This window comes from Necator americanus, chromosome V, assembly GCF_031761385.1.
Source record: "Necator americanus strain Aroian chromosome V, whole genome shotgun sequence".
In the NCBI taxonomy this organism is placed as follows: Eukaryota; Metazoa; Nematoda; class Chromadorea; order Rhabditida; family Ancylostomatidae; genus Necator; species Necator americanus.
The window spans coordinates 10886571-10908650 of record NC_087375.1 but is presented as its reverse complement, the minus strand read 5'-3'; the positions used below and the strand labels follow the sequence as shown (position 1 = coordinate 10908650).

The following is a 22080-nucleotide window of genomic DNA, read 5'->3' as shown; positions in this document are numbered from 1 at the left end:
TAATTCGAAAATTTTCCAAAACAACTATAGCAATTTTCTTTATGTTCACATCTTAAAACAGCACTGGATGGGATTCGTCCTTTAATAGTTGGGCACCTTGATACTATAGAGAAAGAAAGCGTGAGACAAAAGAAAAGGAAAGAAAGAAAGAAATGGAGGTCGTAATGAAACCCACAAAGGAGGTAAAAATGATAAGAGTTGTGGGATTGTTGGCTATATAATTATTTGAAAGAAGATTTTTTCTAACTTTACGAAAGATCGTCTTAAAAATAGTTACTCAAAGAAAAAAGGAGGTGAAAAGGAAGAAAGAAAAAAGGAAAGAGAGACTGTTAGAAGAGAAAGAAAGAAAGAAAGAAAGAGAGAGGAAAACTGCAGAATAAAAAAGCTAGAGATATATCTGTTACGACTTTCCAACTACATTTAGACACATATTTAGCATGAATGAAAGTTATCCATCCGTTTTAAATGATTAAGTGTACCTAAAATATATTTCTACATCCATTTTGGGTCTAAAGAAGAAACTTATGAATGTATGATGAAGGAAAAGAGAGCGAAAGCTAGTAAAGCTATTCATACAGAAAGGAAGTCCAGGAAATCAAAGATGACATCTAAGATGAGTGAACGGTCTCACTAACGAAACAAACAACAGCAAAATGCAGGTTTGCAGAGAGTGCAAAAAAAAAACAATGATTGATATGGAAAGTTCTTCGTTCGTCTCTCTTTGGATTTTCTCCTAAGATCGAGATGAACAGTCCAAAGTAACTGAGGAATACGAAACACGTCACGAAGAAAACTATGTAATTGTTCACTTTTGCTGAGTTGTAAGACAGATATGCCAGTCAAAAAGGAGAGAGAATCCGAAACTGTTAGAAAAAAAGAGAGGTAGGAGAAAAAAAGAAGAAAAAATGAAAGAAATGAAAGAAAAGAGAAATGAACGAATGATTTTGATGTAAATAACGTACAAAATGTGGAGAAAACACACACGATATGAATAATATGACATAATCGAAAAGAATCCAACTCATTCTCGTGCTCAAATGCGCTTTCTACGGTTTGTTATCTAATTTTTACCCATCTAAATGGTTCTAGATTCATTGCAGGAGAGAGCAGATTATTTCTGGAATCGTCGGCAACAATCCCCAGCAACAACTTTTACATGAATCCTTCTATTCCTGAGCTTGACAGCGATGAAAACATCGAAAATTTCGTACTGCTACGTATGTACTGTTTCGTTGTATGGTAAGATCGTCCAGACTCGTCGTGAGTTTCACGTGTTTTTCTCTCGACACGGTCATTGGTCTTTTCTATACTGCATAACTACAAACAACTGATAAGACCTACATGTGCCTGAAATACAGGCGCACACCTTTTCGAACCTGTACGTGACTGAAACAGATTTTTGTGATCTGCTCCAGGTAGTTTTCTCCAGCTTCATAAGTGGAATTGGAGAAATTTCGAAGAAAAGAAAAGATGGGAAACGCCTATAGGAGTGAATGTATCTGTACAGCATAAAGATCGCTGTATTACAAAAAAAAACAGCGAGAAAAAAAGCGTATTGCGAACGAACCAATATAGTAGGTGCAGTCCTGGGTGCGTATCTCAAAATAGTGAGTTCGAGATCGCTTCAGCGTGTCGTGATCTATGTTCTTTAGATCCAGAACCTCATTTAATGGGATTTCCTAGAAACATCATTTTGATAATCGCCAAAGAAAGAGTGTTTAAATTTTTAATTAAATTAATATAAACTAAAACTTGGTTCAGGTTGATTTTTACTTAAAGGCATCACCCCACGAATCTGAGGTGGTACGGATTTCAGGTGGAGTATTCGCATACGGGGTCGTAGATTATAGAGAGAAAGGTGATTCCGTCCATTTCTTCCTAATTGCCATTAAAAAAACGGAAGATACGGCTACGAGCGTTCCGGCGCGCTACTTTCTACAAAGAGTTCGAGTGGAGCCAGCCTTGTGCATGCGCCTCATCTTCCAGGAAGTTTCTTTTTGCGGCAAATTAGGAAGAAATGGACGGCCCTCCCTCTCCAAAATCTACTATCCCGTATTCGAATACTCCACCTGAAATCCGTACCACCTCAGATTCGTGGGATGATGCCATTAAAAAGTGGCCGATCTCTTATCGTCTCGCATAGATAAAAATATCTGACGATGTCGTGACGACGATGATTCATGACGTCATAAGAAACTCAACACAACCCAAGTGTAAGGACTCCAAATGTGAGGAACTGTGAATGTTTGACTTGTGACGGCTATTTAGTTAGTAATTTTTGTTTGTATATTTATTATTGTACACTACATATTTGGCTAGTTTTTTTTTTTCAAACAGTATGCCCACGTGACAATTTGGGATTCGAAGGCCGTAATCCACTTGCTGCATTTTCCCCTTTGACTGATATGGAACTAGAAATTTGACGTGATTCCAATCCAACCTTTGAGTTTCGTTTTTTTTCCTGGATCTCCGAAACCTTTGTACATGTGATCTGCACGTGCTAGAGCCTACATTTATGCGAGGAACAATTTCAGGGAGCAATAAATAGGTATGGTAGGCGATTAGCTATGTGATTGACGTACATACGTATGTACGCGTAGAAAAAAACGAACAATAAAAATTCAACTATGTCAGTTGATGGAAATATTGCCTTAGATAAAAACTATCCTCGAACTCTGTGATGAGCAATTGTTTTCTAGAATTTTCACAATACTTTCTCACAATATTTCCCATTTTTATTTTCAAAGTAAAACTATTGCTCCACCCCTTTCAATCTTGAGATCTTAATCTTGAGTTCAGTCAATCAACCAAATGAGACATCAGCTATAGATAAACAATGAGTAAACGAAAGAGCCGAAAAAAGCCGTTAAAAATTTACAAAAAGAGAGAGAAAAGACGATGAATCAACTAAAAAAAAAACTCAAGAGCTCATCCATACCTTAAAGTATCGCGTCGAGGTTTCATCCTGGTACATGATTAGGCTTTTCGTATCCAATCGCCAATAGTGTTTCTTCCTCTGAAGGAAAAAAGAATGATAAAAAATGGAGGGAAAAAAGAAGAAATCTGATCCTTATTCGCTTACCATATTCATTTGATTCGTATAGTGCACCACCCAACCTTCTTTCAATACCTTATTACTTTTCCGTTTTGTTTGTTTCTTCGACATAACAACTCGCATAAGAGGAATATTCTGGAAGAGAAACGAAAATAGTTAAACTTAAATTGATAAGGAAAAGGGCGAAAGAATTAGAATCCTAGGCAAACCTGGCTCTCTGTGCTAATCACATCATCATCCGGGCTTGATTGACCGTTGAAATTTTCGGATCCATGTAATGGAGCGCTCGGTGTGTTTTGCGCCTTCTTGTGACCACGTAGATCATCTCCGTGGTCTTCTGTTGTTCCTTGAATAAGGAATATTTTAGGAATCGCTTCAGGAAGAAGGGCAAATACCGTGTTAAAACAAAATGAAGGACACACAGGACAAGTTACAACAAAGTTAAGTGAGTTTGAAAGGTCTATCTTGTAGCTTCAATGTCCCCCCTTCTTTAAATCGGTATGATTTAAAGAAATGGAATCGTTTCCGAAAAAAATAAGATGATTCTTCGTCAAAATTCCCTCACAAATTCCAACACTTCCAACAATTCCACAACAGTATCCCGTCATCAGAAATATTCCTTATATTGGCTGTCCATCCTAATAATTGTCTTTCTTTTCATCTAGTCATTCTAGGAAAATCACTCAACATTTTCCTAAAAAAAGAAATTTTTCGCATGTATTCAGTCGTGAAATTCCAGAAATTTCCTTGCTAGAAACTGTGGAGAATCATTTTTCTAGGCTTTTTTTTTTCTTTTTTCTAGAACGGAAATTTGTAGAATTTGAACGATCTACTATACTTTTTAAGCATAAACTGAACGTTTCGGGGAAAATGTTAGAAGAACAGTGCAGTTATGAATGTGTTAAAATCACACAACACATTTGAACACCGACGGTTAGTACTACGTACGGTACTTGGCGGTAGCATTCATGCGTTACTATAAGCTATGTAAGCCACACTTTACAGCACTAAAGCTAATAAAAGGAAAAAAAAATGCAAATTTACAACTCTGAAGAAAACGAGTTTGTGGCGATGCGGACACATCCAAGACTGTTCAAAAGATTAAAATAATATAGGAGTATTCCAGAAATTCGTCATATGCCATCATCCCCGACAACTCGTTCTTTTCAATCAAGATCGATAGATCAATCATCATTCGCTACCCGCTGCTTGATCCGCATCGTACGGCACACTGCACATGCGCAGATTCTCCATGCTGCCACCGAGACTCCGACCTAGTAGATCAGAAAATTCAATATTACTTTAATATTATGGGCATAGAACGATTATCTGCACTCAAATCTATGGATTTGAATCAGTTATCCAATTTTCACCTTAAAAAAGCGTGTAATTTAACACTATAAATCGCTGAAATCGGATGTAAAGGTTCGTAAGGTTTTCCGGCGGAAAATCACCGGAGAAATCCGGAAAAACTCTGGAAAATGTCGCCACAAACTCCCCATTTTCAAAATGTTCAGCAAAACTCAAATTTCAATTCAAAATTCCACAAGAAATGCATAAGTCTACATATTTTTTGTAATTCATCAAAACTCCTACCATATACCTGCGAACCACAAGTACATTCTGGTTAAAGGCATCACCCCACGAATCTGAGGTGGAGCAGATTTCGGGTGGAGTATTCGTATAAAGTATGGGAGACTACGGAAAAAAGGGTGATTCCGTCCATTTCTTCCTAATTGCCGTAAAAAACGGCCCGGAAGATACGGCTTCATTCGTTTTGGCGCACCATTTTGTACAAGAGGTTCGATTGGAGCGCGCCAGTCTTGTGCGGCGCCGCATCTTCCGGGCCGTTTTTCACGGCAATTAGCAAGAAATGGACGGAATCACCTCCCTCTCCGTAGTCTCCCATCCCGTATACGAATACTCCACCTGAAATCTGCACCACATCAGATTCGTGGGGTGATGCCTTTAAACTTTGATTTGACTCTACAAATTTGTTCGCCATCGCCAAAGTGTTGTTTTCGTGCAAATTTCCGGATCATGCAGTATTTTTTTCACAGATCTTACACTGCTGTTTTATGTCACAGTACAAATTTTTACAGTACTGTCTTACAGTTCTTTTATGTAGCATCAATTCTCGTAATTTCCATCCGACTTGCGCGTAATTTTTGTCGCGATTTCGTCCCAGCGATCCTCATGAGTCCTCTCGATATCTAATCTAAGGGATGAAGACTCACTACAGCTACAGGTCATTCTATCATGCTGGGACTGACTAATTACAAAAACAGGATCACAACGCTATCTTTTTACTATCTGATAAAACTACTTGAGAATACTAGGATATCGATTTTGAACAAAAAACAACAGTAGGGACACTAAATCTACATCAAGCGCATCAAATCCTAATTGAATAGTGGTTCTTAAAGAAATTAATGGTTCAGAAATTCTCCTTAACTTAAGGGTTCTTTACGTCTAACGGGCTCAATAAATAAACAGCCATCTCAGTCGCACTTCTTATGACAAACAAAATTTGCAGTCTGAGAAGAACCTTTTCTGGAAAGTTATGGCCAATAGTTCGTCCAACCTTTTCATACTGATACTGTAATAAAAGAAGAATTTAATCTCGCTTTTTTTGAAAGTTTTCAAAAATTTTAAAAAGTTTTTTTTTTCAATGGGGGAGAACATCCAAAAAACACTAAACTAGAAATTTGTACGTCAATAATTATGTACTTTACTTGGAGCATCCTCTAAACAACAAATAAAAATCCAGATTATTTCAAAAATTAGACCATGTCCAATTTAGAGGAATGATGATCAATTTGAAATAGCTTTGATTAGCTCGCAGTGAACTGCCACTACGGTAACCGGGACCACTCTCTCCCTTTAAGGTTGCCTCAATCCACTATATCAATACGCTAGATCGAGGATCAGCTGAAGACGGGAAAATATGGAATGCTTCATCGTTTTTTTTGTGTATGATGTCGCTATGGCTTCTTCATCTCATTGTCAGCTCGGGGAGTGATTCTGTCAGTACCTGAGTTGACTTTGATGGACATCACTTCTTCCGGTTACTGTACTCGGAATTCACCAATGAGAGGGGTCGAATAGTTGGAGAAAAGCAACGTTAGTAACGTTACTACAGCCAGCAAAGCGCCAATACTTAGCATTCTCGTCGTATGCGAGATAAAAGCGGTAGAGGCGAAGCGATTAGAAGCGATAAACGACCGACTATGAACAGACAAAGCACATTTAATAGCTGTAGCGGCTGGAAACAAATTATACTAAACTTACCATCGTCAGATGTACCCAATAAGAAGTGATTGGACGAAGTGTTACCGGGACAATCCTTAGCAACGAATTCGCTGCACTTCTTGTGACAATTATATTTGCAGTCTGAAAAACGGGTTTTATTAAAATATTTTAGCCACAATTGAAACAACTTCCCGATACTGATACTGTAACGGGAAAAAAAGAACTTAATTTCATTTTTTTAAAAGTTCCAAACAAATGTACGAAAGTCTTTAAGACCGATTTAAAAAAAAAGAGGAGCGTGTCTGGCTGATGATCGGAACGGAGAAATAAACAAATGCTTCCGTCGCGTTCAGCTCACAAACATTAATGAGAATGTCTGCGAAATTTTGAAAAGTGACATCTTTGAATAACACTACCTCCTTGAATGTTTTCGAGTCACAGAATAGATGATCTATCGCTAGCAATTTAAGAAAAATATAACCAATTCTTTGAGGACAGAATTTAAAAAAAAGATGTTAGAAATTTCAAATGTGGGAACAAGCCTAATAATAGAGTTGCTATACCCTGCTGGTGCTTGCCCTAAAGAAATTCAGCTAATGTGAAACGTCTTCTTTTTTTCTGCGTTTAGGTGCAACTATGAACTTCGTAGACGTCAATAGGAAAAGGAAATAGAAAAGACTAAGCAAATAAGTAAATATCCTAGTGAGGAAGCATCAGAATCCACACAACGAAAATGAATGAATATCGAAATATTCTGGGAACAGGAGGAAAAAGAAGAGAATGATTTGAAAGTCAACACAAGAAAAGTATCTCACCTCGACATTGTATGCCTTGACGTATGAGTCCTTTGAGGAGCTTCTTACAGTATTGGCAAACAGTTGGCCGTTTATAGCTGTGCACTTGAAAAGTGTGTGGTACCTGGAAATTTCTGCATGTTGAAAATCCATAGAATTTATTTGATTTCCATTTTTCAGGTAAAAAAACAGTGTTGAAGTGTTTGAGATTCATTTTTGAATTCTAAGGCAACAACCAACAAAAAGTCAAGCAGTGAGAAAACAATGGAAATAAAAAACGAACGGAAACAAAGAAAAATTCAGACGGTCGTACATTGACAAAGAAAAAAACTAACAGAAGAAATCTTATTGATTTCCCCAATTTGAGCATGAATTCCAAGTTCTTAATGAATATTTTAGTACATTTTTCAAGAATTAAAACGAAAATTATTTTCTCCAAAAGCGAATTTTCCTCGAAACACGCCAATGCCACGAAATAAACAGAATTACCTTGACCCTTGTAGCTTCAGCAACCTCCATCCACAATGGCCGTCCACTCCACGAACAACTGCGATCTTTTCGAGGCATTTGCAAAAACTAGACGGTACAAAAGTAATAAGCATATAGAGTAAGTCATTGTTATAGAGGGCGCATGTAAATATAGTGAAGAAGAAATGATTTCGAATGAAATCTTGCTTCCCTTACATTGCCTCCGACAGGATCACCACAATCTGCATCGGGTGTGATGAAAATATCTGGAGCCAATTGTATACTACCAATAGTTGAAGATGGTCGAGCCGTATCCAATCCATCCAGACAGGAGTCACGACGGGATTGCTGGAAATGTCCAGAGCAGTAATTAGAAATAAAAGCTAAAGTCTAACGGTTGTAACAAAGAAAAACACAGAAAATTTCTCTTACCCGCCTGTCCCCACAAAAGTTTAGCACGTTTGATGTGGTAGGTGACAATGGAATGGCGCTTGGTCTCCTTTGTCGTGAACCGTTGCAGTTGTTCGGGATCTTTGACGCGCATCTTTTATGATAGTTCAGGCCACAACCTTCAAAAAAGAGAGGTAAGAAAATATTTTTTAATGAAAAGTCCAACCAAAAAAATGTAAAAATAACTAACTGTTGCAATTTTAATTATAATTGTACTAAAATTATGTAAAAATTTAGACAAAAGCACGTAAAGGACGTGCGCTCACGCTTCATCTTCGCAGAAACACACATGCGCGCTCACGTGAGCATGCAGCGCGAGCGCAAACTCATTATTATTAAATATTGAATAAATTAAAATTGAATAGTAAATATAAGATATTGAATAAAGTTGAAAATAATAAAAATAATAATAAAATGACATAAAATGATGAAAAATAATACATTAAATTAAAATAATAGTAACATTATAAAGCAGTTGCAAGTGCAGGCAAAATAGGTAACTACGTAAAATTTTAAAAACTCGATGAAAACAAATCTTGGATGGATTTTTCCCGAAACGTACCTTGACATTTAAGTCCTTGTTTGACGAGACCGAAAAGAAGTTCACCACAGAAATCACAAAATGTTGGTGCCTTATAGGAATGCACGTAGAGTGTGTGTGGATGCACCACCAGCCGCTCATGTTGCGGGCAGGCTGAAATGGAGGTGTTCAGCACGAGGATACGAGTAATAAAAGGAAAAATTTCGGATAGCCCTGAAGTAAAAAAGGGGTCCCTTAGGGGTTAAAAATTGAGGGAATCCGTTTGAGAAACGGTAGTGAAACGGCGATGTTTTACCTATGGCTGGTAGGTGAACGACAGACAATGAAATGCAGAGATCACATTCCGTTTCTTTTCATTTGTTGTTTTTTTCATTAATATTTTATTGGAAAACTTGTTGTTAGGAAACAGATATGAAATAGAAATAGATGCTCTAGGGTAAACATGCCAGCACATTTTCCAGCGAGCGGAATTACGAGCTGATCTGAAATCCTACACACAAAAACTGTCAAATCGATTCCTATACAGATAATTGTAACCTTCAGAATGTCACTTTTATCTGCTTTTAAAAATTTAGAAACGAAATCTAAGAAAAAAGTGATGATAAAGAAAAAAAAAAGCAGATCGTAAGATAACTCAATACTAAGGGAGGAGATCGAAGAATACTCACTAAGAATTGGACTTAAAATTTTGGAAAAAAAAAACTTTATTTAACGCTTCGTTTCTACATTATATAATTGAGAAGCTGAAGAAGTTAAAGCAAAAACATTAGCCTAAGACTTGTATTTGTATTTATTTGAGTAGCTAAAAAAAACTATTCCGCTATTCCCAAAAAAAAAGAAGCCTTTCAAATAGAATCAGTATGTAGTTGTTGCGAACTTTTGAGAATTTTGTTGAATTTCTCAATTAATTTCGTCAAAAAGATTCTAAAAAAGATCTTGAAAGAAACAAATTATAGAACTACAAACCAGTACTAACTACTAATAGTACATAATAACTAGTTCGAGATGAAACCAAACGACTCAGCTTCTATTCAAAATCCACTCATTACTAGCCGTAGCTTTGTATCAATCATGATAATTAAGCTCTATAGGAATACGGAGCTCTGATGATCCAAAACAGATCATTATAGAAAGATAACGACAGTTGTTACAGAAATCTCCAGAATACGGAAACGAATGCTAACTATTCCTAGGATCAGTAGATCCTTTATTTCAGGGTTTCTTCGATGAACCCATAGGTTTGGAAGGGAAATAAGGGCTTAAACTAGAACCAACATCGTAAGAATCGCACCTTTTCCAAGTTCTTGGAAGGGCGATGTATTATTAAGTTTTCGTAGAACAATGAAAAAGCAAGTGCCTTAAATTTTATCGTTTCAAATTTTTACCTTCCTACAAATTTGCCACGAAAATTTAGATCCATGCAGCCGTTTAACGGCGATTTTCCCTTTAAGTTAAGAGGTTTTTTGATGAATTAAACGCAACATCGTTTTCATTTCAAATTTAAATACACCATTGGCCCATCAGAAAAACTTAATTGAAAATATTTGTGCGTCCTATAAATAGGCATTTGCACCTTGGTGACGATAATGACGTTGGTGTCCTTTTAAGTATGTTCGGATATATCATCACTAAGGCAACGAAGCTTTGTTGTATGAATGGCTCATGGTTGCTGGTGCAGGTTTGGAACATCAAGGCTCTGGATGGAAAAGAAATCCAGTCGTAAATTACTACATCATCATTTCCTAAAGGGCCTTCCCATGAACAAATTGCGGAAAAAACATACTACGGGTAGGTTTAGATTCCTCTTGTAAGTTACGGTACTCATGGCAACCAACCAGCAAAAACGACGGTTTTTCTCTCGTAATTCGTCCCATTCTCATCGAAGCTATAGCCGCGTGATGATGGAAATCCACTAATAAGGAATTTAACAGCCAAAGGCATCTCATTGATAAATGTTACACAGAATCACCGCAATCGGGAGACCTGACGTAGAAATCGCAACAAAATGGCAGGGTTGCGTGGTGGAAGATTATCCGAATGAAGCGTACTAGTAGGGAGTGATTAGTAAAAGTAGCAAAATTGATCGCACGTTGCCGCGTCCAGCGATTGTCGCCGTCGCCGAGGAGGTTCGGCGCGGCAAGGCGAGACATGAATAAGCATTGAAAATTGTATCCGAAAGGAAACTACTTTTTTTTCTGATCACGAAATTCAATGATGAGTTTGATCGTTGAAGAGTTGGATGCACGCAAGATTCGAGTGCCAGACTTACATATCTATATACATAAAATTCACATTTTTTTTTATTTGAAGGCTGGTCCATTCTAGAATCTTATTAATTCAGAATTTCTACTGAGGGAAGAGGAAAGTGTGGAAATCTACCAAAAAACTGGAGAATAGCTTTCTTCTTTTAAATTATTGTCCTTTATTACTTTGTTTAGAAAAGTTTCCACAGGTCCGCATAAGTTGAAAGCAAAACCAGCCAAAAAAAAACTAGTATTGCGGAAAGAGTGGAACTGTACAAAAAATCTACAAACTAGCAAGAAATTATTCGTAATGTCGTTTGTAAGATCTGGAAAGAAGTGAGTAAAAATGAGATCAGAAGTTGCTCAAGAAACCCAGGAACCACGATGTTTTAGGCCAGTTTAATTTTTTTGGAGCCTCGCTTTTGATCCAGGAAATGAATAAACTAAGAGCGTATATTCTTATGATCAAGAGCAGTGAGTCCTTATGGCCAGTGAGTCACCAATGCATCACGGTTTCTATCCTAAAAGTCTCTGGGTGAGTCATCAGCAGAACCTCAAACCGTCCTTAGCAGCTTACGTAACATCATGCCACAAGGAATGGATTCCCCTTAACGGTATGTTTATTTGGACTTACTTCTGAAATTCGTAAAATTTATTCGAATCATGGAAGTACAGTAGTACACAGTAGTAGTGAAGTCTCACTGAAGTAGGGGAATAGTCTGGGTAACAAAGGTAATTAAGGAACGGGGAGGCAGAGACGGTGAATCCTCGGAAATGAGCCGTTTAAGGGCATCACTTCAAAACACTCTAACAGGAATGATTTCTACGAAAACTATGAGCGTGAAGGGACAAAAGATATAGAATAGTAATGTGTTAGGTGGGCTACCTATTTTTTACCCACGCAAACCTTTTACAGTTTCGCAGTTTCTTTATCACAGACTGCTGATTCTTTCTTCGATACTTGTTCAATTAATATTCGATTATTCCTTTATTCGGTTTCGATTATTATTATATGTATATTATGATTGTCTATCACAGTGTTCCTTATTTTTGCGAGGGTTCTCTGGGAGCAGAAGGTTGGAGGCTGCGACTCAACGAACAACTCTACAATGCTTTTGAGGTCTGTGAAATAACTAAACATTTTTTGCTTCAAGAATGCCTAACCGGATCCGGAAGAAGCGGTAGGCATTACTGAAGCGGAGAGGCGAGGTCCACGGAATAGGGCAGATGGTCGACTAAGTCAGGGCCTCAAGTTGGTTGCGAGTGGCCGGCGATGAAATTGTGAAATATATACTTAAGTAAAAAATAGTAAACCAACCTAATACAACATCGCTACGTCACAAAACATTACTTATAAAGACTATAAAAATTAAAAATTAAAATTTCTTTCGAGTAGCTTTGAAAATCTTTGAAAGTTCCCACCAAAACTGAACGTAAAAGATTTCTTTTCGAAAAAATGATGCAATCATGCGAGATGCTTCGCTAGTTCTTTCAATTACTAATCCTTGCACATAAGTTTCTTGGCATTTTCTTCCCAAATCTGATACTATAAGAGACCTTTCCTTCAGAAAAATAAACGACTTCGAATGTTTACATGTAACATTTTCAATTGTCACATGTTAGTTTGATCGCAAAAGTTGTTCTTTTTCTCTCGGGAGAGACATGAAAAACAGAAAAAGATGATCAAAAAGAACAAAGATCAAAAGTCAAGAGTAAGTTCTTAACAAATTTGCGACAAACGTCCTAATAATCTTCAAGAAATTATGTTTAGCCTCGTTCATGAGGTAGGTCGCCCTCTTTATTTCTTTGTGCTCTCTCCAGGGACCACCACTAATGTGGCGTGGAGCTACTATACTTCCTTGTCCTAGTTCCTTTTTTTCAGAGAAAAAACGTCTTTTTCTACACCTAAAAAAGAGGAGCATCCATTCCTGGAGTGTAGTGCCGATAAATCTTAAGTTTCGCTTGAGGATATCTTATTAAGGTGGACAAAAATAATAATAAGTATCAAAAGTTGAAGATCATATATAAGTTTTTAAAAGACCCTGGATCTCGATTAACGGATTGATTTTAGCTGACATGCGCGAAAAATTCGCAAACACAAATAATAGATGACGATGACAATTATAAGGAAGGGAATGCTGAGACAAAACAAGGAAAAATACGAAAACGTCTCTTCTGTCCGTCTAAATTTTTTCAGAGAAATCAAAAAGAGGTCATGACAGTAAAAGAAAAAAGAAAGTGGGCAAAGAAAGTCGATTTATGTTCATAGAAACAGCGTATTGGATAAGTCCTGATAAATATGTGACAAGCAAGGAGCAATCAATAAGATCAATATTAATGTGTTAAACAATAAAAAAAAGTATAAATCACTCACAGCTGATGACAATCTCAACCAGCGTGCCTTCGGTAATATCGGAACTCGTCGTGATCAATTGTAGGATGTTTATCGAACGTAGATCATGTTTATAGAGCAAAATATGGTCCTGTAGCGAATCGCACACACCTTCTGGATACTGAAATAAGGTCAGAATTAATGATCAATCACTTTTCACTGTTCCTAATGTTTGGATGAAAAATAAATGTTTACAGGTCCAAATGCAAGGGAAACGATACAATCATCTTCCAAAGTTTATCTCAATTTTTTTGACGGGAATTGCGAGAGTTTATGAACCAGTAGCAGTGAATTTAAAAAGTTTCCCAGGTAAAATGATGCACTTATGTATCTTCAACATTTAAAAATGTTGAAAATTGTAGAAGAAGAAGAAAAGTTCGAGCAATTTCTGCAAGTTTTTGGCCAGTAGATATCAAAGAATGGCAAATAATTGCTTCGTGACTTTTCCAAGAAAGCATATGCCCTTCCGTGACGAACAGCTGCCGAAGCCATAAGCCGTATTCAAAAATTCACACTCATGATGAAGTCTCTCCTCTATCGACGCGGCAAATAAGGTTTATCGACTGCAGGCAAGTGCGGAGAGAGCAAAAACTCGACGAAATTATTTCTCGCACATAACCAGACAAGGATCTCTTTGCAATGCTACTCCAGAACAAAGAAGACCAAGATTACAGCAAGATTTGCAAGAATTCCTAGTCGTAGCGGTTGAGATAGCTTTAAAAGAAGCAGTAGCGGCAGGATTAAACGGGAAACGTCGTACATAACCCGAAATACGACCACGACCGCGAGTTTATGGAGCGATTACTGCGAATGACTGCTAGGACATAGGACGTGTTGAGGATATTGGGGAAATGATGTAGAAAGCGAGCAGAAAACGAGTGAGCATGTCCTTTCGGGACGTGGGAAAAAGTAAGAGGAACATGGTTTTCTTTGGCGTACATAAAAGAAAGAAAAGATCAGTTTCAAAAGGGAATTTCAAAAATTGAAATAATTCAAAAATTCAAACAATTGATGGTAGAGAAGATAATTAAATATTCAATAAATAAAAACAATGTACTTTCACCCCATCTACATATTCATTTCATTTAATATTTCTATTTGTAAATGATACGGGGCGCTAGTGCAGGGTATTTAAAAGGTTTTTTGTGTCCGCAACATGATGGATAGAAGTTTCAAAACCACCCTGGTGCCAACCAAAATTTTCATCCATCTTGGGTTGATAAGTTAGTACCGAACTTGTCTGGGATGATAAATCCACTGACTTGGGACATCCACAACACATTGAACAGGCTAGTTACACGTTGATAAACTTCAAACGTTTCTGAATTGAAGTGAACGTGATGGCGCATCTCAAACGGATTGATTAACGCCAGACACTGTACACTTTTGTCCTTTGCTTACTGGTTATCGGAACCGGAAAATAATCAAAAACAAGGGGAGCCGAATCCAAGCACGTCATCCCTAATCTAGTAGACAAAGAATGTGCGCGAAAAATGTGAAGCAAGTGGTTCATCAATGTCCATCGATGAACCACGAGGACGAAACCCTACAAGAGATTATACGGTTGGATAGGGATCCTAGTGACTAGCGGATCAGAAAAAAATCCATTCGGAAGGAAACGATTCCAGGAAGAAGGGGCTCACAAAGGGCAAATGTTCGTTGCTGCTCATTTGCTGCGCTCCCACGCGCACATGCACCGACAAGCACAACACGCATAACACAAACACACACACACACACACGTGCTTCTCTCGTCCGCCTTCTCATCTATGGCTGCACTAGCGCTGCTCCAAGTCGATACATAAACACACCACCTTGCACGGAAGTCGATGGATTCGATGTGTATTTGGACACCATCACTAGGAATCACACCGTCTGGGTGGGGTTACGTACGAGTTTTCGAATTAATAAGAAATATGTAAGGATTTGGAAAATGCCCATGTCACGCCAACGTGAACCTAAGGCTCCGTGGATGATCTGGACGTGACAAGATATCAAACTATTCCTAGAAACCTGTTCAGTATTATTATTTAGTGATATTTAATATTATTAATAATATTGACTATTCAGTATCATTCAAGACTCTATGGATATGAATGTATGAGGAAGAATGAATAGCGAGTTCAGTACAGCAATCAGCATACCAGTGCCAGTAAATCCAGGATAAGCGTGTATCTAATCTCTATTTCTAACTCCCCACAAAGCTCTATGAGAGTAAGTTTATGGTATATAATTGCTTTAGACTAAGAAATGAATGCTAACTGCTTGTCAACATAAGATCGTATCCCACTGCTTCTGTAATCTTCAGTTATTTTAAATGAAATCTTGACCGAAACTTTGAAATTTGGTGCATCAAATGGGTCATGCGCAGGCGAGTTTTCTTCGTTTCAGTTCTCAATTTTCTGAAAGCTGTAAAGAATCACTCGTTATCTCAAACCGAATCATCGCTTTTTTTCTCAAATATTTTCTGGAAGAAAAAGTGAACGAGTGAAATGAGAAAAACCAAGCATTTTTTCTTTATGAGAGTCACATAGCATCAGAAGTGACAAACTATCGATGACTTTGAAGCATACCGGATAATTAAGCCAATGTTTCACCGCTGAAGGCATCGTTGCCATTAATTTATCGACGCAAAACCGAGAACGGATTTCTTAGCCAGGATGACGGCAAAAAGATGTTTCAGTCAGTAGAACTACATGCATATGTCATGCATTCAAGAAATAAAACGCTTGCAAACAAAAACCTGTGACATATCAAAACTGAAGTGACAGATACCATCAAAAGTAAATATCTTCGGATTTTTAACAAACCCACGAACAATTTGGTCAATGTTGGGATTGATAAAGAAAAAGTGAAAGTAAATAAATAAACAAATATTATAATAGTAGCACTAAAATGACAATAACACTAAAATAAAACAATAATAGTAATAATAATTACGAACAATAACAATAATTTCTTCTAACAAATTTCAAACATACACTCCTAGTACAGAAAAAAATTTCGAAGAAAATCATGGAAAATCCACAAAAGGTGTAAACATATCGCAATCCTCAACAAAAGATGATAGGTATGAGAGTATAATATTCTGATACAGGTAAGATTACCCATTTCAAGAAAAAAAACATAGAGGCAGAGTTATTTTTTCGATATTTACACGAATAAACCAATAACAACCCCGAAACTTATAAGAAAACACATATTTTTACATTTTATCGGAATCTGGAAAAAAGAAATCGTAGAAAGAAACGGAAAAGACGTGGAATCCTTCAGTGGAACCAAACAGTGACGACTAACGTTCATATTCTTATGGGCATATGAGCGAATTCGTTTTTATTGCTTCATTTAATGAGAAGAGGAGGGAGAACGTTGAGTCTAATTATAAATTTCTTCCTCCCATATGTTCTCCACTGAAGTGTTTTCATAGATCGAACAAAAAAGTGGAAAAATTCTAGAACCAAGCATTCTCAATATTTGTCTCCTACGCAAAGAGAACAACCGATGAAAGAACTCAAAAAGGCTGAAAAACATTTCGAATATGCGGTTAAAACAATTAGAACGTCAGTATTGACGTCAAGACGGTGTGGGTGATTTTCCAATTAAATGTGCTAATAATTTTCTCATGAAACAATATGTATTTCTAAGCTAAGACGTTTTCCTAATCTAATACGTATGTATGAATGAATTTTTCCCGTCAAACCCGACCTTTAACTGAAATATGAGCGTAGGTGTTGAATATAGATAGGGTTATTTGCCCTTATCCTGACTAAACCAACCATTTCGCATTGCATCAAATAAACTAATTTCATTTCACATCCGAATTCATCCTATGTATGTAGCTGTACGGCTTACCATTAGTCTAGGATAAGCCCTTATTAGATGAAGTCTAAGTCCAGGCTCCAAATTCAACATTACACATGTATGTCATTCTATGCAGGCAAAGAATATTAAGCAGATGTTAAAATATCTTCTTTTCTCGGAACAAAAGTAGAAAAAATAAACTTAAAATTGATGTTTCGTACTAAGATAAAAGTAAAGGTTTAATGAAACCAAGAATTATAAAGTCAAAAACAAAATCAAAGTCTATACCAAAGAAAATTGTAGAAATAGAAACCGAGCTCTTCTATGCATTACGGATACCCATAAGTAATCAATTATTAGTGTAGAATTTGCTTCAGACTAGTTCAGAGGCGTGAATCCATAAACACATGTTCCTTTTTTACAATAAAATTCAAACATTTTTGTTACACCGTTGTAAAATGGCGGACAATCAAACAACTGAGGAACATTTACGTCACTGCATACTGTTTCATTTTCGATCGGATATTAATGCAACGGTTGCAAGAAAATTTGTGATCTGTATGGAGACGTATTGAAGGACAATAAGCGCCATCGCTGGTTCAGAAAATTTTCCAGCGGTAATTTTGAGTTGTCTGGCGGCGAGCGAAGTGGACGCCCTGTTGAGTTTGAAGGTTGAATGACGCTTCAAAATTGCTGGTGGAAACTGATTCCAAACTGAATGTTCAGAAAATAGCAAACTTTGGGCTACTTGGTCAACAGTACAAAGACATCTTCAAGAAATTGGGAACGTTTACTGAAAATTGGGAAGCCAGGGTATTTTAATTGCGCACCTATTATAATACGACAATGCCAGGCCGCACGCACCAAAATTAGGCGAGGAAAAAGTAAGGCAGTTGAACTGGGAGGTTTTACCATATACCTCATATTCTCCGGACAAAGCACCATCTGATTTTCGTTCATACCGATCGATGGAACATTGTCCAAGCGATAAAAGTTTCAAAAATATCGATGAGGTGGAAGCTCTGCTAGAATCATATTTTCCTCTAAAGGAAGCAAAATTTGATGAACAGGGGATTGAAACTCTACCAGCAGGATTGCAAAAAGTCCTGGACGACGACGGGAACTACATAATACACCTAAGATCAAATTAAATGCAAGCAAATTCGTTTTTGTTTGTTGCAAGAAGAATTTAATACATATAGGTACCCCTAACGCAATCTTTTCTGCTTGATTGACTCCATCCAGAACGTATTTGTCTAGAAATCTTGGCATGATCGCAGAATGAGAGGAGACGGACTCATGTGAGAAATAAAACTTGGAAGGATACGAGATGTTCCACCACCTATTCAAATTTTCAATTTTCAACGCGGTGTTTTTAATTGGCAAGCGCTCTTGTTTGCAGATCATAGGTTTTGACACCCCTTGATTCGATGGATTGAAACAATTACCATAGGACTGCTTCTCTGAAATAATCACTTAGAAAAAAGACAATGTAGACATTTGGATCGTAAGCATGGAATTAAGTCGATAGACAATTATGTAGCACGGAAGTTCATTACTTACAGAGACAAACAAAAATGTGCATTTCCACAATTATATACTATGGCACAACGATTTAGAATCTATAGATCTTTTTCTCAGGCACCTGAAGGAACTACGGCGGTTCCCAGGGCGATTTTCACAATGATTGAGAGGGGAATTGAATAGGGCACGGATCCGCGTCTTTTTCGTCTTTTTTTCATAACTCGCCTCAAATTTACAAAGTCTTCATCGTCATGGAATTGTAGCTGTCAGAGATATCAAATTATTCGCAATATTATGTAGATTACGAATATGTAACTATAATTTTAGTTTTCAAAAAATATGTTCACGTCGAAAGTTATATATCCGTGGGAGCAATTATCTCGGACTCAGCCTTGTTAATGTGTACCCGAAGGTAATTTTTTCAAAAAGTGTTTTCTTAATAGGTTCTAACTACATTTCATAACGGATCCATGCTTTTCTTCGACAGAAGACGAAGAAGATGCGGATCCGCGTCGTTTCGTCTTCTGCCGAAGAAGTAACGATCCTACTGTACTACTACTATAGCTTACAAAATGAACTTTAAATTGTACATACACGGAGATCCCAACATCGTCATATAAGACACGTGATATGCTGCCTTCAAGTTATAAGACATATACCAATTAATGAGAAGAAAAAATAGAAGAAGAATAGAATAATTCAAGCAAGACCCTGGCATGATCGACTGGTTTTGTTACGCCGTTCAGCCGGAAGAAGTATGGAAAATCCACTTGTAAACGTCACTTCCGCTTCGGTAGGTGAAATCAATGGATAAACTCACTTTATTGTGTTGTTGCTGTTCTATAAGTACGCCTCGCCCTCTTACATTGACGAGAACATCTTCTCTTGCTCCAGTTTTTTTCAAAAAGCAATTTGTCTGAGTGCTTGGGTACTCGTTTTCAAAATTACAAATGAAGAACGACATTTCTTCTTTCAAAAATTCATGGCCCGTACATTAATTCTTCGCTGCCCTTTTCGGATGGTTTTCTTTTAGATGCATTAAATGTATTTCCACCATTTTTCACGTAAAGGACTGTCGGGTGAGATCATTTATTTGCGAAATGTGATGAAGCGATTAGAAAAAGTCGTAGAACACGACTTAGACAACACAAATTCGTTTCACATGATCAAATTTGGGTTAGATTTCGAGTTAATCGAAGTTTAAGCATGCATTATGTATTCGAAAATATCTGCTGCTGAGAACGTGATAGCCAGAAAAGAAGAAAAAAGAAAAAAGACAAAGAAAAGAAGAGCTACGACCACTACTCTCTGGAACTAGCTATGATAGAAATGTGATAATTCAAAGGGATGTGATAACACAGGATATAGCTGATTCTGTGCAGTCCCCTAGCTGAACTAGGAGTCGAAGTTCCTTGGACTGCTTGGAAACAGAAGACTGCTGAGCCATTTCATAACCAATCGGATTTGGACGGCCGAGGAACCTCATAAACTAAAGATATATGCGCCCATAGGTGCGACAGGGAGGAACAGCTTCCTCAGGTGAAGGGGTTCAGTTAATGGGGTGCAGCTGAGGTGAAGGGAGTCACTTCCCCAACCGTCCAAAGTGAAGAGTGTTGGAGTACCGACTTTCGAATCTATGCGTGCGCCTAAGACGTAGACTTACTGATTCTTCGGTTGATATCCTACAAACATATTAGTTTACTAGTCGTCTTCAACTACAGCGATGCTTACGAGTACTCATCCATCCGTTGAATGCTTACTTATCCACTCATTCGTTGAAAAAGGAAGCAACGGAAAATCACAGAAATTTTGCACCCAATTAAAGTGTAAATGTCGAAAATTCGGTTGTACTGTCTGCAAATGTGAACGCCGAAATTTTGGCTCCTTTGCTGTAAACATTCTATCTTTCTCTAGTATACCTAATGCGTTCGTATTTATCACATTGAGGTGTTAATTCATTAGAAATATGGATATATAGCGTTCAAATGGAAAAGAAGAATAGAAGAATTGTTATCTTGTTTTGTAGCTACAAAAAAAAAATTAGAAAAAATAATGAGAATCTCACAAATTCTGCGCACAAGGGAAAAAAATTGATAAATACATCACTCACAATATCTTGTATGAACTTGTATCCCTCGGATCGCAGATCCCGTAGCGAAATCTCTGGTGAGTCGACGGTCAACGTCCGTTTATGAATGCCGGACTAAATGGACGAAAATAACTATTACACACAGTGAACAAATGTGAGGGTTTATGACATGTTCAACCAGGCCCACGCGCCGCGTGCGGCACGTGGTGCGACAGACGAACGGTGGTACGCTGCCTGTCTCACGCATCTCCGGTCGATAGCACTCTTTCGCTGCTTTGCCAGTTTTCACGGGGCCTCATGGCCAAATGTAGCTTCTTCTTCGCATGCACATGCCAGCTGTTTTCTTCCTCTCACCACGAGAAAAAAAAATCGAAGAAAGTAAATTTCTGAGAACATCATAGAAATGCATCAATTCTCGAGATGTGATTCGCTCGTCAAAGAATTTTTTTTTTTCGTGAGAGTTCTTTACATTATTAAACCCGTCCTTCCAACAAACACTGTCTTATCATTTGATCACTTCCCAAGGTTAAGAATTTATTCGAAATTCGAAAGAAGTTTATTCGAAATTGCTTTAAAATTAAAATTCTGTCTTCGTTCCTTTAAAAGCAGCGTATCACGCTTTTGACGTGGCGATAAAAACCGACCGCAACCAAAGGCTAGAGCTCGGGTTGTAGATTACTCGGGTTGATAGATCAAAGATGAGTGGTTCTGCATCTTTTCGTAATCGTCATTTAAAAAAAACGACGTGGAAGACGCCGTTCTTTCCTACGAAGTCAGCTGTTACGTGTTCATTTGCACACGCGCACGTCCGCAAGCGCGCGGTCCATGATCAGTGGTGATTTTTCACCAACCTTTTCAAGTAAAACTAATGAATAGGCTGCTGAGGGGACCGGAGCGTGTACAAGAGCGCGCGTTCTAACGTACCTCGTAGGAAATAAAACCCACGCCGTTTCTCTGGACCACTAGGAATTGAGCGGTTCTCGTATCTACAACCGGAGTTTTTCCTGGCGCTCCCGTACCACGACAATTTCGTGGTACAACATTTTTAATCACCAATCAACAAACGCAAGAAGCTATATACGTAGAAACCAAAGTGTTCCATGTTTATTCTGACGCTGCGAGAATGAGTTTGTTTTCGTCAACAAATTAGAGAATTATTTTTACTTTCCTTTTTTTAAAGGCATCACACCACGAATCCGAGGTACGAATACGAACGAATCGTACGAAGTACGATACGAATTTCAGGTGGAGTATTTGTATACGGGATCGTAGATTAAGGAAAGGGGTATGGTTCCGTTCATTTCTTCTTAATTGCCGTAAAAAACGGCCCGGAAGATGAGGTGCCGCACAAGGCTGGCGCGCTCCAAACGAACTCCTTGTAGAAAATAGTGCGCCGAAGCCGTATCTTCCGGGCCGTTTTGTGCAGCAATCAGGAAGAAGCGGACGGAATCATCCTCCTCTTCATGATCTAC

General features: G+C 37.7%; 1 protein-coding gene across 3 annotated transcripts in view; it reads right to left on the bottom strand.

The window, feature by feature from the left end:
• RB195_013519 (uncharacterized protein) overlaps nt 1–22080 on the bottom strand; it is a gene marked incomplete at both ends in the record, with an annotated part of 81968 nt that overhangs the window by 16775 nt on the left and 43113 nt on the right. For 2 of the 3 annotated variants that reach the window (XM_064203375.1, XM_064203377.1), the window contains 13 exons: nt 1568–1679; nt 2939–3016; nt 3083–3190; nt 3265–3401; nt 4258–4329; nt 6347–6448; nt 7123–7225; nt 7591–7677; nt 7786–7917; nt 8002–8138; nt 8582–8713; nt 13178–13316; nt 20630–20722. In XM_064203375.1, coding sequence (XP_064059256.1) covers nt 1568–1679; nt 2939–3016; nt 3083–3190; nt 3265–3401; nt 4258–4329; nt 6347–6448; nt 7123–7225; nt 7591–7677; nt 7786–7917; nt 8002–8138; nt 8582–8713; nt 13178–13316; nt 20630–20722 — 1432 coding nt within the window. The remainder of the gene's footprint in view (nt 1–1567; nt 1680–2938; nt 3017–3082; nt 3191–3264; nt 3402–4257; nt 4330–6346; nt 6449–7122; nt 7226–7590; nt 7678–7785; nt 7918–8001; nt 8139–8581; nt 8714–13177; nt 13317–20629; nt 20723–22080) is intronic. The other variant, XM_064203376.1, reaches the window with a different exon arrangement.